The sequence below is a fragment of the Ranitomeya imitator genome, chromosome 3, assembly GCF_032444005.1.
Source record: "Ranitomeya imitator isolate aRanImi1 chromosome 3, aRanImi1.pri, whole genome shotgun sequence".
Taxonomy (NCBI): Eukaryota; Metazoa; Chordata; class Amphibia; order Anura; family Dendrobatidae; genus Ranitomeya; species Ranitomeya imitator.
The window spans coordinates 420,210,722-420,232,253 of NC_091284.1; the positions used below are offsets into that span (position 1 = coordinate 420,210,722).

The 21,532-nt window shown below is 44.6% G+C and overlaps 1 protein-coding gene across 3 annotated transcripts in view; it reads left to right on the plus strand.

Annotated features, from left to right (window-relative positions):
- BRIP1 (BRCA1 interacting DNA helicase 1) overlaps nucleotides 1-21,532 on the plus strand; it is a 567,171-nt gene that overhangs the window by 254,124 nt on the left and 291,515 nt on the right. For all 3 annotated transcript variants that reach the window (XM_069757210.1, XM_069757211.1, XM_069757212.1), the window contains one exon: nucleotides 15,339-15,560. In XM_069757210.1, the coding sequence (XP_069613311.1) occupies nucleotides 15,339-15,560 (222 nt within the window). The remainder of the gene's footprint in view (nucleotides 1-15,338; nucleotides 15,561-21,532) is intronic.

Below are 21,532 nucleotides of genomic sequence, written 5' to 3' on the forward strand. Positions count from 1 at the left end.
TAAAGGTATACCCATATCAGAGCAGTCTTAACTAAAGTATGTAATCCCTATCTGATGTATTTAAAACCTGGTCATATGTACAATACCTGTATGAGCAGGATTCAGAAAAGGAATGTCCATGTGGACACGCTGGACAGAACGGCTCCTGTGCACACAGCTCAAAAAAAGAGGGGTGGAGGCCTCCCCAGTCTTGTGGACACAAGAAAACAATTATGTAATACCAGAACACATGAGCTGCGCGCACAGTGGACACGCCCGTAGAGACATGTTCACACCACCAAGAGACTTGAAAACACAAAAAAGCACAGTAAAACCAAAAACACTCTGTTGCAAAAAAATCACAGTGGACAGCAAGTGCTATTAAAAAGATGGAAAATATTTGGTTGATACGCTTTTTGCAAAAAATGTATATTAAGCCGTTCTACCAAACGTCAAGGTATACCCATATTAGAGCAGTCCTAACTAAAGTATGTAATCCCTATCTGATGTATTTAAAACCTGGTCATATGTACAATACCTGTATGAGCAGGATTCAGAAAAGGAATGTCCATGTGGACACGCTGGACAGAATAGCTCCTGTGCACACAGCTCAAAAAAAGAGGGGTGGAGGCCTCCCCAGTCTTGTGGACACAAAAAAACAATTACCGTATATACTCGAGTATAAGCCGAGATTTTCAGGCCAAATTTTTGGGCTGAAAGTGCCCCTCTCGGCTTATACTCGAGTCACGGTCTGTGGCAGGGTCGGCGGGTGAGGGGGGAGAGGGCGCTGAGGCATACTTACCTAGTCCCGGCGATCCTGACGCTCCCCCTGCCTGTCACACTGTCTTCGGGTGCCGCAGCTCTTCCCCTGTACAGCGGTCATGTGGGACCGCTCATTAAACTTGTGAATATGGACTCCACTCCCATAGGGGTGGAGCCGCATATTCATTTCTCTAATCAGCGGTAATGGTGACCGCTGATAGAGGAAGAAGCTGCGGCACCTGGAGACCAGCTGTCCGGGGGAAGGAGCTAGACGCCGGGAGCAGGTAAGTATGTCATATTTACCTGTCCACGATCCACATGCCGGGCGTCGCTCCATCTTCCCGGCGTCTCTCCGCTCTGACTGTTCAGGTCAGAGGGCGCGATGACGCATATAGTGTGCATGGCGCCCTCTGCCTGATCAGTCAGTGCGGAGAGACGCCGGGACCGGACGCTGAAGAGCTGCAAGCAAGAAAGGTGAGTATGTGTTGTTTTTTTTTTATTGCAGCAGCAGCAGCAGCGTTATATATGGCACAGATTTATGTGGAGCATCTATGGGGCCAAACTGAACGGTGCAGAGCATTCTATATGGGGCAGCTTTATAATGAGCATCTATGGTGCCATAATGAACGTTGCAGAGCATATAGGGCACAGCTTTATAAGGAGCATCTATGGGGCCAAACTGAACGGTGCAGAGCATATAGGGCACAGCTTTATAATGAGCATCTATGGGGCCAAACTGAACGGTGCAGAGCATATAGGGCACAGCTTTATAATGAACATCTATGGGGCCAAACTGAACAGTGCAGAGCATATATGGCACAGCTTTATAATGAGCGTCTATGGGGCCAAACTGAACGGTGCAGAGCATATAGGGCACAGCTTTATAATGAGCATCTATGGGGCCATAATGAACGGTGCAGAGCATATATGGCACAGCTTTATAAGGAGCATATATGGGGCCAAACTGAACGGTGCAGAGCATATATGGCACAGCTTTATAAGGAGCATCTATGGGGCCATAATGAACGGTGCAGAGCATATATGGCACAGCTTTATAAGGAGCATCTATGGGGCCATAATGAATGGTGCAGAGCATTCTATATGGCTATATATGGATAATCTATGGAGCAATAATCAATGGTATGGAGCATTATATATGGCACAGCTTTATATGGAGCATCTATGGGGCAATAATGAATGGTATGGAGCATCTATTTTTATTTTTGAAATTCACCGGTAGCTGCTGCATTTTCCACCCTAGGCTTATACTCGAGTCAATAAGTTTTCCCAGTTTTTTGTGGCAAAATTAGGGGGGTTCGGCTTATACTCGGGTCGGCTTATACTCCCGTATATACGGTATGTAATACCAGAACACATGAGCTGTGCGCACAGTGAACAAGCCCGTAGAGGCATGATCACACCACCAAGAGACTTGAAAACAGAAAAAAGCACAGTAAAACCAAAAACACTCTGCTGCAAAAAAAATCACAGTGGACAGCAAGTGCTAGTAGCAGCCTGAACAGCGACTGCGGTAACATCCACAGCTGAGGTTGTGCGCTCAAGAGCCGCCAACCTACCCTCCAGCTGCTGGATGTACCGCTGTAGACGCTGATCGTCCGCCATTTTCTAGCCAGACTCTGGCGCTAGTATTATGTAAGGACTGGCGGAACGCACCGAGTTAATATAGATGTTATAATTGGTGCGTTCGCAGCCCGAGGCCCACCGCGCAGGAGAGAACCTGCTGCTAGAGGATGCCGGCACTATATGGCGGTATAAGTGAACTCGGTTACTTCACTGAGTCGCACTGAAAAGAACACGCTGTGCCCTGTTAGCATCACAGAGGAACACAGCTAACTGCTGAGCTGATGGCAGTCAGTGGTCACGCACACAGAGAAGCACACAAACACTCGTCTCCTCTAGGGGCTTATTTCAGCAAAACCCTATCCACATACAGGCGTGACCACAAATAGCAAGCTCATAACATGAAGTGATACTAGCACATGGCCGTGCGGCCATGCAAAGCTTTTATAGCTGCAGCAGCTTCAGGATCTTCCTAGAGGACCAATGGCAGCTGCTACAATACAAGAGCAACTTCAGGACCTTCCTAGAGGACCAATTGACCCCTGACCTCCAATGAGAGGTCATACCTTGGGCATGCTCAGAAGGGGAAAAGCAGGACTTAGTCCCAGAGACGTCTGCTCGCCGCTGACCAATACTGGCTACAATCGGTGAGCCTGGGAAAGCAGCAGAAACCATCAACACAGTATCAGGCTGAGCCAGACGCTGGGACTGACGTCTCCGCTGAGCAGGCTCCACTACGGCTGGAGAGGAATGGGAGACCGCAGTTGAGGTGGTTCGAAATTCCCCCTGTGCAGAGGCTGGAACTCGACCCCAAACAATTCATATATTAATTAATTTGGATGACACTTTAAAATTGGCCACTTATTCAACTATATTCGGTTTTGCTGCAGTTCCCAGAAATTCATCTGATGTTGGTAATAAAATAGGTGAATGTTAATTTTTGATGACTGTAAAGTTCTCTAATCTAAGAAACTTGGGTTCTTGCCACATCATATAATGCAGTAATTGTTTTTAAGTGTCAAACTTTTCAGACGTTTTGGGAATCATTTTACTGGGTTTCAAAACCCACACTTAGACATGGCACCTTGGTGGAAAATACAGATTTATCTGGCAAACTTTTAGGCATAGGCAGCTATGGCAGTAAAAGAATAAACCTGATGGTTTTTCCATTATTCACAGAAGCAACGAAACCCAAATGGATTGTAAAATAAATTCCTATTATGTTGTTCTTGGAATAAAAGCTCTCCCCTTTCCTGCATATGATATAGAGCGACATAACAGCTTCTTCACTGGACACTGTTATCACTTCTCTCACACCTTGCTTCTGTTTATTTTTAGTATTTCCCCCTATTCTTTTTATATATCCCCACAACTCGGCTTAAGGTAAACCTTTTTACCTCGGCGTTTCAGAGAACTTACATTTTGTGGTTGATGAAATTTCCGTCCCTTATACCTATCTGATTATGGATATGAATTCACATATTAAAATGTTACTGAAGTCTTCCTATTTAAACCATACACTGAATGGAAGGATACTGGTGCCAGGTAACGAGTATTGCTGGCTACTAAACATTTGGATGTTTTATTTGTTTATTTCATAACCGTAAAAGTATAAGTGTTATATGATTCTGTGTAGGCACACTTCTAGGGAAACCTAAATCTAAGGCTGTGTGCACACGATGCAGATTTGGTGCAGAAAAATCTGCTGCAGTTCTGCACTAAATCTGCATCTCCTGGCAGAATCTGCAGGTGCGTTTTTTGTGCGTTTTTGATGCGTTTTTTACAGTGCAGTTTTTGGTGCAGTTTTGGTGCAGATTCTGCAGCTTTTGACACTGTTGACCACCCTCTCCTTCTCTCTAGGCTCCAGTCACTAGGCATTAAGGACACTGCTCTCTCCTGGTTCTCCTCCTATCTTTCTGACCGCTCCTTCAGTGTTCTGTTCTCTGGCTCCACTTCATCTCCTCTTCCTCTCACTGTTGGGGTACCTCAGGGCTCAGTCCTTGGCCCCCTTCTGTACTCTCTCTACACGGCCCCAATTGGACAGACCATCAGCAGATTTGGCTTTCAGTACCATCTTTATGCCGACGACACACAACTATATACGTCATCCCCTGACCTTACCCCCGCTGTACTACAGAACGCCACTGACTGTCTGTCCGCAGTCTCCAACATCATGTCCGCTCTCTATCTGAAACTCAACCTCTCCAAAACTGAACTTCTTCTGCTCCCACCATCTACTAACCTCCCTAAATCTGACATTTCCCTCTCTGTGGGTGGCACCATAATAACACCCCGGCAGCAGGCGCGCTGTCTGGGTGTTATGTTTGACTCCGATCTCTCCTTCACCTCCCATATACAATCTCTTGCCCGCTCGTGCCGCTTACACCTAAAGAACATCTCTAGAATCCGCCCTTTTCTCACCATGGAGACAGCTAAAACCCTCACTGTCGCCCTGATCCACTCCCGCCTGGACTACTGTAACGCTCTATTAATTGGCTTTCCCCTCACTCGACTTTCCCCTCTCCAGTCCATCCTTAATGCAGCAGCCAGGGTCGTCCATCTGGCTAATCGTTACTCGGACGCGTCCGCTCTTCGCCAGTCGTTACACTGGCTACCCATTCATTACAGGATACAATTCAAAGTACTTGTTCTCACCCACAAAGCTCTCCACAGTGCGGCACCCCCATACATCTCCTCCCTCATTTCTGTCTATCAGCCTAACAGACCACTGCGCTCTGCAAATGACTTTCGATTAACCTCTGCACTAATCCGTACCTCCCACTCCCGACTCCAAGACTTCTCCCGTGCTGCGCCAATCCTCTGGAATGCTCTACCCCAAGATATTAGGACCATCCATAATTTGCATAGTTTTAGGCGCTCGCTCAAAACACATTTGTTCAGAGCGGCCTAACACGTTCACTAATCAAAGTTATGTTATGTTTGTGTGTGTGTAGCCCATTCACTATCCCCATCTATTCCCCAACCCCTGAAGATGGCTGGACCATGATTGTAAATACATCATTGTAAATACACACCTGTACTTTGTATCTCCCCCTCCTCATTGTAGATTGTAAGCTCTCACGAGCAGGGTCGTCTTATTTTGCTTTAATTATTGTATTGTTAACGTTGTTACTTATGACTTTTGTGTTTGAAACTGTTAAACTGTAAAGCGCTGCGGAATATGTTGGCGCTATATAAATAAAGATTATTATTATTTATTATTATTATTTGAAGTGCGTTTTTTGTGCGTTTTTTGTGCGTTTTTCATGCAGTTTTGTAAGCGTTTTTTAAAGCTAAATTAAGCCCTAACCCTAGACCTAACCCTAGCCATAACCCTAACCCTAGACCTAACCCTAGCCCTAACCCTAACCCTAGACCTAACCCTAGCCCTAACCCTAGCCCTAACCCTCACCCTATTCTAACCTTAGTGGAAAAAAAAATTTCTTTATTTTTTTTATTGTTTCTACCTATGGGGGTGACAAAGGGGGGGGGGGATGGTTCATTTACTATTTTTTTTTATTTTGATCACTGAGATAGGTTATATCTCAGTGATCAAAATGCACTTTGGAACGAATCTGCCGGCAGATTCGGCGGGCGCACTGTGCATGCGCCCGCCATTTTGGAAGATGGCGGCGCCCAGGGAGAAGACGGACGGACCCCGGGAGGAACGGTAAGTATGATGAGGTGGGGGGGGGGGGGGCACGGGGTGGATCGGAGTGCGGGGGGGGTGTGGATCGGAGCGCGGGGGGTGGATCGTGCACCGGGGGGTGGATTGGAGCACGGGGGGGGGGGGGGGGGGGGGTGGATCAGAGCACGGGGGGGTGATTGGAGCACGGGGGTGAGCGGACAAGAGCACGGGGGGAGCAGAGCACAGGACGGAGGGGAGCCGGAGCAGTGTACCGGACAGATCGGTGGCTTGGGGGGGATCGGTGGGGTGGGGGCACATGTTATATGTTGTATGTAATGTATGTTTTATGTGTGTTTGTGTTTTTAACCCATTGTAGTCAGTCGCCTGACGATGGGACAACTCTCCCATCATCACATTTCGATGGGAGAAGTAGTCCCACCCGACGAATGACTACAATGAGTCACTACTGACAGAGAGACAGACACACAGACCGACACACACACACAGACCGACACAGACACTACATACCATTTCCACCATACGCTTCACATCGACCATACACTAACTTCACTACACTCCGCCCACACACTTCCTCCACATCACTGACGTCACTTCCGTCTGCTGCGGTTTTGACACCCTAATCCGCATAAAATCTGCAGATGGTTTTTACATCTGCAGTTTTTATGCGGATTTGACCCACAAAATGGGAGCCTATGGGTGCAGAAACGCTGCAGAACTGCACAAAAGAAGTGACATGCACTTCTTTGAAATCTGCAGCGTTTCTGCACGGATTTTTCTGCACCATGTGCACAGCTTTTTTTTTTTTTTTTTCTATTGATTTTCATTGAATTGTAACTCACAGTGCAGTTCTGCAGCGTTTCTGCTGCAGAAAAAAACGCTGCAGAACTGCACTAAATCTGCATCGTGTGCACATACCCTAAAAGTTTTTTTATAGTATTTGTGAGGCAGTGACCAGGGTCATATGCGAGGGTCGTTATGTGTCCCCTAGGATGCACACACATACATATTGAGCCCATCGGAGTGCATTGCAGTGACAGGCATAGCTGTGATTGCAATGCAGAATAAAAGTGAGTGTTAGTCTTGGGCAAGCTATTTGTCCAAGGCAGATTTAGGGAAACCTGCCATGAGCTTTTATTTTTTAAATGGAATGAAGGTAGTGGGGCGGTTTGTTTCCTCCCCCAGCCCGGGCTTTCTGTGTGGCCTACAGCCACCGTAGCTTTGGTATAAAAAAAAAAAAAACCCTTGCAGTAGAGGGTTGGGTGTGTCAGTGTGGAGTTGCAAAGTGCAGAGCAGACGGCTCTGCAAAAGCTCAGCCTGTGTGAGGGAACACAGAACCAAGCAGAGCGAACTCCTGGCACCCCGCCGCATAGTAAGCTGGTGCACTCGCCCTCTGCAACGGACGCATTTACAGGACTGTCTTGTTCCCCGGCCGCGATCTGGAGGATACCATTTTTTTTTTGTTATTAAAGTTTGGACATTAATACTACATTTACTTTGAACTTTCTTTGGTCACCGCTTCATCACTGCACAGTGAGGACACCCCTGCACTACAAATAATACAGTTGTGGCCAAAAGTATTGAAACCCCAGCAATTCTGGCAGATAATACTCAGTTTCTTCCTGAAAATGATTGCAAACACAAATTCTTTGGTATCATCTTCATTTAATTTGTCTTAAATGAAAAAACACAAAAGAGAATGAAGCAAAAAGCAAAACATTGATCATTTCACACAAAACTCCAAAAATGGGCCAGTCAAAAGTATTGGCACCCTCAGTCTAATACTTGGTTACACAACCTTTAGCCAAAATAATTGCGACCAACCGCTTCCGGTACCCATCAATGAGTTTCTTACAATGCTCTGCTGGAATTTTAGACCATTCTTCTTTGGCAAACTGCTCCAGGTTCCCGATATTTGAAGGGTGCCTTCTCCAAACTGCCATTTTTAGATCTCTCCACAGGTGTTCTATGGGATTCAGGTCTGGACTCATTGCTGGCCACCTTAGAAGTCTCCAGTGCTTTCTCTCAAACCATTTTCTAGTGCTTTTTGAAGTGTGTTTTGGGTCATTGTCCTGCTGGAAGACCCATGACCTCTGAGGGAGACCAGCTTTCTCACACTGGGCCCTACATTATGCTGCAAAATTTGTTTGTAGTCTTCAGACTACAGACTTCATAATGCAGCAAAGCAACCCCAAAACATCAGGGATCCTCCGCCATGTTTGGCTGTAGGGACCGTGTTCTTTTCTTTGAATGCCTCTTTTTTTTCTCCTGTAAACTCTATGTTGATGCCTTTGCCCAAAAAGCTCTACTTTTGTCTCATCTGACCAGAGAACATTCTTCCAAAACGTGTTAGGCTTTTTCAGGTAAGTTTTGGCAATCTCCAGCCTGGCTTTTTTATGTCTCGGGGTAAGAAGTGGGGTCTTCCTGGGTTTCCTACCATACAGTTCCTTTTCATTCAGACGTCGACGGATAGTACTGGTTGACACTGTTGTACCCTCGGACTGCAGGGCAGCTTGAACTTATTTGGATGTTCGTCGAGGTTCTTTATCCAACATCTGCACAATCTTGCGTTGAAATCTCTCGTCAATTTTTCTTTTCCGTCCACATCTAGAGAGGTTAGCTGCAGTGCCATGGGCTTTAAACTTCTTGATGACACTGCGCACGGTAGACACAGGAACATTCAGGTCTTTGGAGATGGACTCGTAGCCTTGAGATTGCTCATGCTTCCTCACAATTTGGTTTCTCAAGTCCTCAGACAGTTTTTTGGTCTTCTTACTTTTCTCCATGCTCAATGTGGTACACACACGGACACAGGACAGAGGTTGAGTCAACTTTAATCCATGTCAACTGGCTGCAAGTGTGATTTAGTTATTGCCAACACCTGTTAGGTGCCACAAGTAAGTTACAGGTGCTGTTAATTACACAAATTAGAGAAGCATCACATGATTTTTCGAACAGTGCCAATACTTTTGTCCACTCCCTTTTTTATGTTTGGTGTGGAATTATATCCAATTTGGCTTTAGGACAATTCTTTTTGTGTTTTTTAATTTAAGGCAAATTAAATGAAGATAATAATAATAACAAAGAATTTGTGTTTGCAATCATTTTCAAGAAGAAACTGAGTATTATCTGACAGAATTGCAGGGGTGTCAATACTTTTGGCCACAACTGTATATTGAAAGCATAAGAGACATCCGTTATTAAAGGGAATCTATCACCAACTTTGTGCCACCTAATGAGAGAGCAGCATTATGTAGAGACAGTGGCGCTGATTCTGGCTATGTGTCACTTAATGAGTTGCTGGCTGTAGTTTTGATAATATCAGTGTTATCAGCAGGAGATTATCACAAGAGGGCTAGTAAATCTGCTTCTGTGTAGCCCTTCATATTAATGAGCCCTGTATAACCCCACCCTCACCACTGATAAGTAATTTTCTGTGTACACTGTGCATAGGCAGAAAGCTACCAACCAGCTGAGCTACAGGGTTTCTGTAACTTTCATAAACATGAGTAGAAGTTCCGAAACAATTTAGCTCATTCGCTTTCAGCTATTTCCGTTAAGTCACCACCAGTCTTTGCAATTTACTTCTTAGTAAACAACCTCTCCTTTCTCAAGTGCGAGGGTTTCTTTAATTCTACTGCTTATTGCCTAAGTTACTTACTACTTTTGCAGTCTATCAGCTGGACTTCAAGTCAAGGAGAGCAGCTGCTACAAGCTTTATGTTATAGACTTTGGAAATGCTGCTCTAAAGCTGGCCGGATTACTGGATCCATCCCGCTTCAGTGCCACTGCTCACCTCTGATGCTGCAGAAGCAAAGTTACCTCTGTTTGTAGCATTATTATGGCCAGCCCTGAAACCATACCATTGGTCTAAATTGTCAATCATCGGGAGCACAGATTAAAAATTATATGACCCCTATAAGTTTCCGAATTACATTTATTCTTTAGTGAATAAGGCCGGGATTACACATGCGAGAAACACGTCCGTGTCTCGCATGTGAAATCCAAGCTCTGGCGCCGGCACTTGGGAGCGGAGCGTGCGGCTCCATGTGTTGCTATGCGGCCGCACGCTCCGCTCTGGAGTGCCGGTGCCAGAGCTTGGATTTCACATGCGAGACACGGACGTGTTTCTCGCATGTGTGATCCCGGCCTAACCCTGAGTTTTCAGTTGCATCCCCCCCTTTCCTGTGGCAAGGGATATTGGTCAAGAAAATAGTGTTGGTCATTTGTGTCATACAAAGTCTGAAAATATAAAGGGGTTTCCCAATATATGGTAATTTTTCTCTCTTTTCTTTTTTCTTAGCTTCTTTTCTATGTGGCTGACTTTCCAAAGTTTGGCCATTTTTAATTAACATTTCGCTTTTGTTTAGACCAGATTATCAGAATTGTTGTTGTTGCCAGCAAATGCCTTTTAAAGAGGACCTTTTTTTTTAGTTTTAGATGTTAAAATGTCCATACCATGATAAAGACCTGAATAAAACATATTTATTTTTTTATGTTTTTTACTTATACGTTTTAGATTCTAACATCATCAACTAAGGGAGAAATTGGCAGAGATACATCTGTGGGGGGTGGTAATTATTTCCTTCATGACGTTGCCCATTTATAAGCAGAAAAAGAAAGCACCCCCTTAGAGTAGAGTATTGCATAGCTGAGTGCCAATACAAATACCTATTGCAGCTTTCATCTCACAGCAATCAGTGTGAGGGGGAGTTTGTAATGACACAGCTTTGCAGTACTCCCTCCTCCCACACTGACTGCTATGAGATGAAAATAGCAAGGATTGTTGGGAAAAAATTAAAAGTATGTTTTATTCAGCTCTGCGTCCGCTTTATCATAATGTGGCCAGTTTAACATACTAAAACTGACCTCTTTAAGTTACACAGAATTTTGTGTCGAGATAAGAAGGTACCATAAGTACTAAGAGAAAGTGGATAACAAAATGTGTCTTTTCTTTATTTTTATCACTGAAGGAAGGGTTCGTATTTGCTCCCTGTATTGTATTTTTTTAAAGTTATGCCTTACTTTGTTCGCTGTTGGTGTTGCATATATGCACAAGAGCTCAGCGCTCCTCTTGGTTTAAAAATAACATCTAGACCCACTTCTTCCTGAGCCAGATATATGCAGTATATATTGTATGAAAACCTGTCTCTGCTCCCACTGGACTGTTAAAGCATCCTTGCATTTCCTTCATTGGTTTGGGAATCCTAAAATGTTTATAGGAATTTTATAGAGCCCTGAAGACATTTCAGCACAAAGACGTTTTGGGCTGTAACCGTATTTCTGGCACGGCTTGTGAAAGCTCTTTAAACCTAGTTGAATGTCCTCTTGAAAATGCAGTCACTTTGACGGGGCATCTGCTAACAGATTCTCTGTTGTAGAATGAGCTGCTTAAAGCAACCCAGCCTTTGGAGCCAAGACAAGATGAAGGCAGCATTCTCATGGAGGGGAATGATTTAAAGGGACCTCCTTCCTGTTTCAGGATTTCCTGCAGCAGGATATTAAGATGCTTAATAATTTTATTGCTGCAGGAGACAAGTTGAAAGGAGAATTGCTCTTTTTATATAAATATTTGCTGGATAATTTCATCTTTTGTATTTCCAATGTAAAAATACACATAGCTCAACTTCTATATATACACTCGTGGTGTGTGTTTTATATCTATGTATTATATACAGTTGAACCTAAAAGTGTACATACACTATAAAAAGACACATATGCATGTTTTTCTCACTTGAAAATCAACTTGAGAAAGGATTTGTTTTATCCAAAACGTTGCCACGCCACAAGGAAATAAAGTCCCCTTTTTTACATCTTTTTGTGCTGTTTCCCTTTTTGTTTTCTGTTTTGAAAGGCCATTGGAATGCTGGTCAGGGAAGTGTGCATGCTTTAAAGGGAACGTGTCACCCCCCCCCCCAGGCATTTGAAACTAAAAGAGCCACCTTGTGCAGCAGTAATGCTGCATTCTGACAAGGTGGCGCTTTTAGTTATTGGTGCTGTAATTGCCGAAATAATCCGTTTTTGTAATTTGTCCGAAATACGTGTCTTCATTCCTGGAGGCAGATCTTTCCCCACCTGCTGCAGACGCCTCACAGCCGTCACTCAAGTCTTCTTGGTGCCGGGCGCCTCCTCAGCTCTGTTTGTTTTGAAATCTGCCGGCGCCTGCGCTCTTTTGTCTTGCCTGGGGCAGGCACAGTGAGCGCTGCCCGTCTGTCCTCATATGCAGTCTCACTGACTGCACCTGTGCAGCCGCCCTGCTTGTGAATCCCAGCCCCTAAGTGTTTTATGATTTATTCACACTGCAGGGCTGGGATTCCTGGGCATGCGCACTGCAACCTGGGTGAGTGGCTTAGACACGCAGTGCGCATACCCAGGAATCCCAGTCCCGCAGTGTGAATAAATCATAAGACACTGAGGGGCTGTTATTCACAAGCAGGGCGGCCGCACAGGCGCAGTCATCGAGACTGCATATGAGGACAGACGGGCAGCGCTCACTGCGCCTGCCCCAGGCATGACAAAAGAGCGCCGGCAGATTTCAAAACAGCGCTGAGGAGGCGGCGCCCGGTGCCAAGAAGGCTTGAGTGATGGCTGTGAGGCGTCTGCAGCAGGGGGGAAAGATCTGCCTCCAGGACTGAAGACAGGTATTTCGGACAAATTACAAAATGGATTATTTCTGCATTTACAGCACCAATAACTAAAAGAGCCACCATGTTAGAATGCAGCATTACTGCTGCACAAGGTGGCTCTTTTAGTTTCAAACACCTGGGGGGTGACAGGTTCCCTTTAAGGGATTTTTTCTTGTGCCGTTCCTCTTTTTCTACTTATATATATACATATATATAAACAGTTGTGCTCAAAAGTTTACATACTCTGGCAGAATTTTTGTTTTCTTGGCCTTTTTTCAAGAATATGAATGATAACTCCAAAACTTTTTTCCACTCATGGTTAGCTGCCCATGGGTTGTACTTGACGTTCCAACATGACAACGATCCAAAATGCAAGGCCAAGTCGACCTGTCATTGGTTATAGCAGAACAAAGTGAAGATTCTAGAGTGGCCATCTCAGTCTCCTGACCTCAATATCATTGAGCCACTCTAGGGAGATCTAGAGCACGCAGTTCATGCTAGACAGCCCAGGAATATATGCATATAATATATCTATATATATATATATACATATATATATAATAAATATATCTATATATATATATATATATATATATATATATATATATATATACAGTGGGGCAAAAAAGTATTTAGTCAGTCAGCAATAGTGCAAGTTCCACCACTTAAAAAGATGAGAGGCGTCTGTAATTTACATCATAGGTAGACCTCAACTATGGGAGACAAACTGAGAAAAAAAAATCCAGAAAATCACATTGTCTGTTTTTTTAACATTTTATTTGCATATTATGGTGGAAAATAAGTATTTGGTCAGAAACAAAATTTCATCTCAATACTTTGTAATATATCCTTTGTTGGCAATGACAGAGGTCAAACGTTTTCTGTAAGTCTTCACAAGGTTGCCACACACTGTTGTTGGTATGTTGGCCCATTCCTCCATGCAGACCTCCTCTAGAGCAGTGATGTTTTTGGTTTTTCGCTTGGCAACACGGACTTTCAACTCCCTCCAAAGGTTTTCTATAGGGTTGATATCTGGAGACTGGCTAGGCCACTCCAGGACCTTGAAATGCTTCTTACGAAGCCACTCCTTCGTTGCTCTGGCGGTGTGCTTTGGATCATTGTCATGTTGAAAGACCCAGCCACGTTTCATCTTCAATGCCCTTGCTGATGGAAGGAGGTTTGCACTCAAAATCTCACGATACATGGCCCCATTCATTCTTTCATGTATCCGGATCAGTCGTCCTGGTCCCTTTGCGGAGAAACAGCCCCAAAGCATGATGTTTCCACCACCATGCTTTACAGTAGGTATGGTGTTTGATGGATGCAACTCAGTATTCTTTTTCCTCCAAACACGACAAGTTGTGTTTCTACCAAACAGTTCCAGTTTGGTTTCATCAGACCATAGGACATTCTCCCAAAACTCCTCTGGATCATCCAAATGCTCTCTAGCAAACTTCAGACGGGCCCGGACATGTACTGGCTTAAGCAGTGGGACACGTCTGGTACTGCAGGATCTGAGTCCATGGTGGCGTAGTGTGTTACTTATGGTAGGCCTTGTTACATTGGTCCCAGCTCTCTGCAGTTCATTCACTAGGTCCCCCCGCGTGGTTCTGGGATTTTTGCTCACCGTTCTTGTGATCATTCTGACCCCACGGGGTGGGATTTTGCGTGGAGCCCCAGATTGAGGGAGATTATCAGTGGTCTTGTATGTCTTCCATTTTCTAATTATTGCTCCCACTGTTGATTTCTTCACTCCAAGCTGGTTGGCTATTGCAGATTCAGTCTTCCCAGCCTGGTGCAGGGCTACAATTTTGTTTCTGGTGTCCTTTGACAGCTCTTTGGTCTTCACCATAGTGGAGTTTGGAGTCAGACTGTTTGAGGGTGTGCACAGGTGTCTTTTTATACTGATAACAAGTTTAAACAGGTGCCATTACTACAGGTAATGAGTGGAGGAAAGAGGAGACTCTTAAAGAAGAAGTTACAGGTCTGTGAGAGCCAGAAATCTTGATTGTTTGTTTCTGACCAAATACTTATTTTCCACCATAAATGCAAAAAAATTATAAAAAAAAACAGACAATGTGATTTTCTGGATTTTGTTTTCTCAGTTTGTCTCCCATAGTTGAGGTCTACCTATTATGTAAATTACAGACGCCTCTCATCTTTTTAAGTGGTGGAACTTGCACTATTGCTGACTGACTAAATACTTTTTTGCCCCACTGTATATATATAACTGAATATATTACAGGAACTGGAGGCAGCTTTACCATCTAAGAAAATAATTCACAACTACCACAAAAGACATCAAGCTGTCATTGATGTTAGAGTGGGCAATATACGGTATTAAGAAAGAAGAAACACGGTATGTGAACTTTTGATCAGGGTCATTTGGATGTTTTGGGTTGTCATTATGATTTAAAAAGAGAAAATACAGTACAGTAGTTTGACAATAGATGTCTTCACCCAACCACTAACCTTGAGTGGAGAAAGAGTTTTGCTGTTATCATTCACATTCTCTGAAAAAAGGCCAAGAAAGCAAAAATTCTGCCAGGGTATGTAAACCTTTGCGCACAACTGTGTGTGTAAATACATATATATATATTTACATGTAAGTACCGATTATTTTGTTAATTTACACCATTGCCTACCTTTCAATGATGTGCATTTCTGCTATTAAAATCCTTAAGAAAATTAATCATAACGATTTGTACTTGCTCATGTTGATGTTTTATTGGTCTCTATTTCAGGGTCCGTCTTGTCGTTACTATTATGGTGCTCAAAAGATGAGTGAACAGAACATTTTGCAATATAGACTGGGATTAAATCAAGCATGGGACATTGAAGAGCTTGTAGGCCTTGGAAAAAAACTTCGTGCTTGCGCCTACTATGCAGCTCGTGAGCTTATGATGGAAGCTGACATTGTTTTTTGTCCCTACAATTATCTTCTGGACTCACAAATTAGAGAAAGTGTAAGTGAAATTAGCGTTTATGTAGTATTCCTGAAGTCTATAAAGACATATATATATAGTGTTTAAAATGCACACTTCAACTGATATATGTATGTGTCTTAAACATACCGTATATACTTGAGTATAAGCCGAGATTTTCAGCCCATTTTTTGAGGCTGAAAGTGCCCCTCTCGGCTTATACTTGAGTCATTGTCGGCGGGTGAGGGGGAGAGGTGGCTGTCACATACTCACCTGCTCCTGGCGCGGTTCCTGGCCTGCATGTCCAATGGTCTCCGGCAGCTCTTGCTCTGTTCAGCGGTCACGTGGTACCACTCATTAAAGTAATGAATATGGACTGCACTCCCATAGGGATGGAGCCGCATATTCATTACTGTAATGAGCGATACCAGTGACCGCTGAACAGAGGAAGAAGGTGCCGGAGACCATCTGTCTTAGAGAGAAGCTGCCAGGGACCGCGCCGGGAGCAGGTGAGTATAACGGCGAGGGTGAGCATTTCATATTCACCTTTCCCCATTCCACCGCAGGGCGCCGCTACGTCTTCCGCGTCTTTTGGCTGTGACTGTTCAGGTCAAGGGGCTCGATGACGTGTTAGTGTGCGCGCTGCCTGAACAGTCACTGCGGGGAGACTGGACGGAGAGGAGCAGCGGGCAGCGACGAGAGGTGAGTATGTCTTTTTTTTTTTTATTATTGCAGCAGCATTACATGTGGCACATTTTTATATGGAGCATCTTATGGGGTCATAATGAACTGTATGGAGCATTACATGTGGCACATTTTTATATGGTTAAGTAAATAAGGCAGCACACTGTAGCGCTGAAACATGCAAATATGAAACACGAAAATTGAACTGCATTACTGCACTAGAAATATGAAAAATGAGAGCGTTTAGCGCATAAAAATGGCCAATTTTATGTGTACCTGGTAGCCCCTTTACGGCATCTCTCTTATACCAGGTCCTACACTTGCCTTACCTCGCTGAGAATAAACGTCTCCATCTGAATGGGTGCATGTGAAACCTCTTCCTAGACTAAAATTCTCTCTCTCTCTGTGGAGGGGTATTGGACCTGCTGTAATTAAAACACCTGTGGCTAGGAGGCGGAGAGAACCAAGGACGGAGAGGGAACTGTCATGATTCCAATGGCAGGGAATCACAAAAGGACAAGCACCAACGAGCTCTAGGGTGATGGAACCTGAGCTGACCGCGACCCTAAACCTGAACACACAAATAACAATAGCCGGGGAACGTGCCTACGTTGATCCTAGACGTCTCGCACCAGCCGAAGATCTAACTTCCCCTATTAGAAGAAACACAGACCTCTCTTGCCTCCAGAGAAATACCCCACAGAAATAGCAGCCCCCCACATATAATGACGGTGAAATGAGAGGAAGGCACATACACAGTATGAAAACAGATTCAGCAAAATGAGGCCCGCTAAAACTAGATAGCAGAGGATACAAAAGTAAACTGCGCGGTCAGCAAAAAACCCTTCAAAAAACCATCCTGTAATTACTTGAACTCATGTTCCAACTTCCAACTCATGGAACATGAGGAGCAATTACAGCCCACTAAAGCAACCAGCAGCAAAGAGACAATTATATGCAAGCTGGACAAGACAAAAATAAAGCAAAACGTGGAACAAGAAAATCAAAACTTAGCTTGTCCTGAAGATTACTGAAGCCAGAAGCTGAGGTAACAAAACACTCTGAAAACCTTGATAGCCGGCGGGGAAATGACAAGAAAGCCCGGTTAAATAGGAAACTCCCAAATCCTAATAGAACAGGTGGACACCAGAGACAGCAGAACACAAATCACCCAGTACCATCAGTAACCACCAGAGGGAGCCCAAAAACAGAACTCACAACAGTACCCCCCCCCCTTGAGGAGGGGTCACCGAACCCTCACGAGAACCACCAGGGCGACCAGGATGAGCCCTATGAAAAGCGCGGACCAAATCATCAGCATGAACATCAGAGGCAACCACCCAAGAATTATCCTCCTGACCATAACCCTTCCACTTGACCAAATATTGGAGTTTCCGTCTGGAAACACGAGAATCCAAGATCTTCTCCACAACATACTCCAATTCTCCCTCCACCAGCACCGGAGCAGGAGGCTCAAGCGAAGGAACAACAGGTACCTCATACCTCCGCAACAACGACCGATGGAACACATTATGAATAGCAAACGATGCCGGGAGATCCAAACGAAACGACACATGGTTAAGAATTTCCAAGATCCTATAAGGACCGATGAACCGAAGCTTGAACTTAGGAGAAGAGACCTTCATAGGAACAAAACGAGAAGACAACCACACCAAGTCCCCAACACGAAGTCGAGGACCCACGCGGCGACGGCGATTAGCAAACTGCTGAGCCTTCTCCTGGGACAACTTCAAATTGTCCACCACATGACTCCAAATCCGATGCAACCCATCCACCACCATGTCCACTCCAGGATAATCAGAAGGCTCCACCTGACCAGAGGAAAAACGAGGATGAAACCCCGAATTACAAAAGAAAGGAGAAACCAAGGTAGCAGAACTAGCCCGATTATTAAGGGCAAACTCGGCCAGCGGCAAAAAGGTAACCCAGTCATCCTGATCAGCAGAAACAAAACACCTCAAATAAGTTTCCAAGGTCTGATTAGTTCGCTCCGTCTGGCCATTCGACTGAGGATGGAATGCAGACGAAAAGGACAAATCAATGCCCATCTTAGCACAGAATGTCCGCCAAAATCTAGACACAAACTGGGATCCCCTGTCAGAAACGATGTTCTCCGGAATCCCATGCAAACGAACCACGTTCTGGAAAAACAGAGGGACCAACTCAGAGGAGGAAGGCAACTTAGGCAAGGGTACAAGATGAACCATTTTAGAAAAGCGGTCACACACAACCCAGATGACAGACATTTTTTGAGAGACAGGGAGATCCGAAATAAAGTCCATGGAAATGTGCGTCCAAGGCCTCTTCGGGATAGGCAAAGGTGACAACAATCCACTGGCTCGAGAACAGCAAGGCTTAGCCCGAGCACAAACCTCACAAGACTGCACAAAAGAACGCACATTCCTCGACAAGGAAGGCCACCAAAAAGACCTGGCCACCAAGTCTCTAGTACCAAATATTCCAGGATGACCTGCCAACGCAGAAGAATGGACCTCGGAGATGACTCTACTGGTCCAACTATCCGGAACAAACAGTCTCTCAGGCGGACAACGATCAGGTTTACCCGCCTGAAACTCCTGCAAAGCACGTCGCAAGTCTGGGAAGACGGCCGACAAAATCACCCCATCCCTAAGGATACCAGTGGGCTCAGAATTTCCAGGGGAGTCAGGCACAAAACTCCTAGAAAGAGCATCCGCCTTCACATTCTTTGAACCTGGCAGGTATGAAACCACAAAATTGAAACGAGAGAAAAACAGTGACCAACGAGCCTGTCTAGGATTCAGACGCCTGGCAGACTCAAGGTAAATCAGATTTTTGTGATCAGTAAAGACCACCACACGATGTCTAGCACCCTCCAGCCAATGACGCCACTCCTCAAATGCCCACTTCATGGCCAAAAGTTCCCGATTACCCACATCATAATTCCGCTCAGTGGGCGAAAATTTTCTAGAAAACAACGCACATGGCTTCATCACCGAGCAATCGGAGCTTCTCTGTGACAAAACCGCCCCCGCTCCAATCTCGGAAGCATCAACCTCAACTTGGAAAGGAAGCGAAACATCAGGCTGACGCAACACAGGAGCAGAAGAAAACCGGCGTTTAAGTTCCCGAAAGGCCTCCACAGCCGCAGGAGACCAATCAGCAACATCAGCACCCTTCTTAGTCAAATCCGTCAAAGGCTTAACAACACTAGAAAAATTAGTTATAAAACGACGATAGAAATTAGCAAAGCCTAAGAACTTCTGCAGACTCTTAAGAGATGCAGGCTGCGTCCAGTCACAAATAGCCCGAACCTTGACTGGATCCATCTCAATAGTAGAAGGGGAAAAAATATACCCCAAGAAAGAAATCTTCTGGACTCCAAAGAGACACTTTGAGCCCTTTACAAACAAGGAATTAGCCCGCAGGACCTGAAACACCTTCCTGACCTGCTGAACATGAGACTCCCAGTCATCAGAAAAAAACAAAATATCATCCAAATACACAATCATAAATTTATCCAGATATTCACGGAAAATATCGTGCATAAAGGACTGGAAGACTGAAGGAGCATTAGAAAGTCCGAAAGGCATTACCAAATACTCAAAATGGCCCTCAGGCGTATTAAATGCGGTTTTCCACTCATCACCTTGCTTTATTCGTATAAGATTATACGCACCCCGAAGATCAATCTTAGTGAACCATTTAGCCCCCTTAATGCGAGCAAACAAATCAGTCAACAAAGGCAAAGGATACTGATATTTTACGGTAATCTTATTCAAAAGACGATAATCTATACAAGGCCTCAAGGACCCATCTTTTTTGGCCACGAAAAAAAAACCTGCTCCCAAAGGGGACGAAGATGGACGGATATGTCCCTTTTCCAAGGACTCCTTAACATAATCCCGCATAGCAGTATGCTCTGGCACTGACAGATTGAACAAACGACCTTTAGGAAATTTACTACCAGTAATTAAATCTATAGCACAATCGCAATCCCTGTGAGGAGGAAGCGAACTGAGCTTAGGCTCCTCAAAAACATCCCGATAATCAGACAAAAATACAGGAACCTCAGAAGGAGTAGATGAAGCGATAGAAATCGGAGGTGCATCATCATGAACCCCCTGACATCCCCAGCTTAACACAGACATTGTTTTCCAGTCAAGGACTGGATTATGAGTTTGTAACCATGGCAGACCAAGTACTAGAACATCATGTAAATTATACAATACCAGGAAGCGAATCACCTCCTGATGAACGGGAGTCATACGCATGGTCACTTGTGTCCAGTACTGAGGTTTATTCATAGCTAAAAGTGTAGAGTCAATTCCCTTCAAAGGAATAGGGACTTCCAGAGGCTCAAGACTAAACCCACATCGTTTGGCAAATGACCAATCCATAAGACTCAGGGCAGCGCCTGAATCTACATAGGCATCGACGGAAATGGATGATAATGAGCAAATCAGAGTCACAGACAGAATGAACTTAGACTGTAACGTACTAATGGCAACAGACTTATCAACCTTTTTTGTGCGTTTAGAGCATGCTGATATAACATGAGCTGAATCACCACAATAAAAGCACAACCCATTTTTCCGCCTATAGTTTTGCCGTTCACTTCTAGACTGAACTCTATCACATTGCATTGTCTCAAGTGCCTGTTCAGAAGACACCGCCAAATGGTGCACAGGTTTGCGCTCCCGTAAACGCCGATCAATCTGAATAGCCATAGTCATAGACTCATTCAGACCCGTAGGCGCAGGGAACCCCACCATAACATCTTTAATGGCCTCAGAAAGGCCATCTCTGAACTTTGCAGCCAGGGCGCACTCATTCCACTGAGTAAGCACTGACCATTTCCGAAATTTTTGACAATATATTTCTGCTTCATCTTGCCCCTGAGAGAGAGCTAATAAAGCTTTTTCAGCCTGAATCTCCTGGTTAGGTTCCTCATAGAGCTAACCCAATGCCAGAAAAAACGCATCCACATTAAGCAACGCAGGATCCCCTGGTGCCAATGCAAATGCCCAATTTTGAGGGTCACCCCGCAGGAAAGATATAATAATCTTAACCTGCTGAGCAGGGTCTCCAGAAGAGCGAGATTTCAAGGAAAGGAACAGCTTGCAATTGTTCCTAAAATTCAGAAAACTAGATCTATCTCCAGCAAAGAACTCTGGAATAGGAATTCTAGGTTCAGACATAGGAGCATGTACAACAAAATCTTGTATATTTTGAACCTTAGCAGCAAGATTATTCAAGCTGGAAGCTAAACTCTGGACGTCCATGATAAACAGCTAAGGTCAGAGCCATTCAAGGATTAAGAGGAGGAA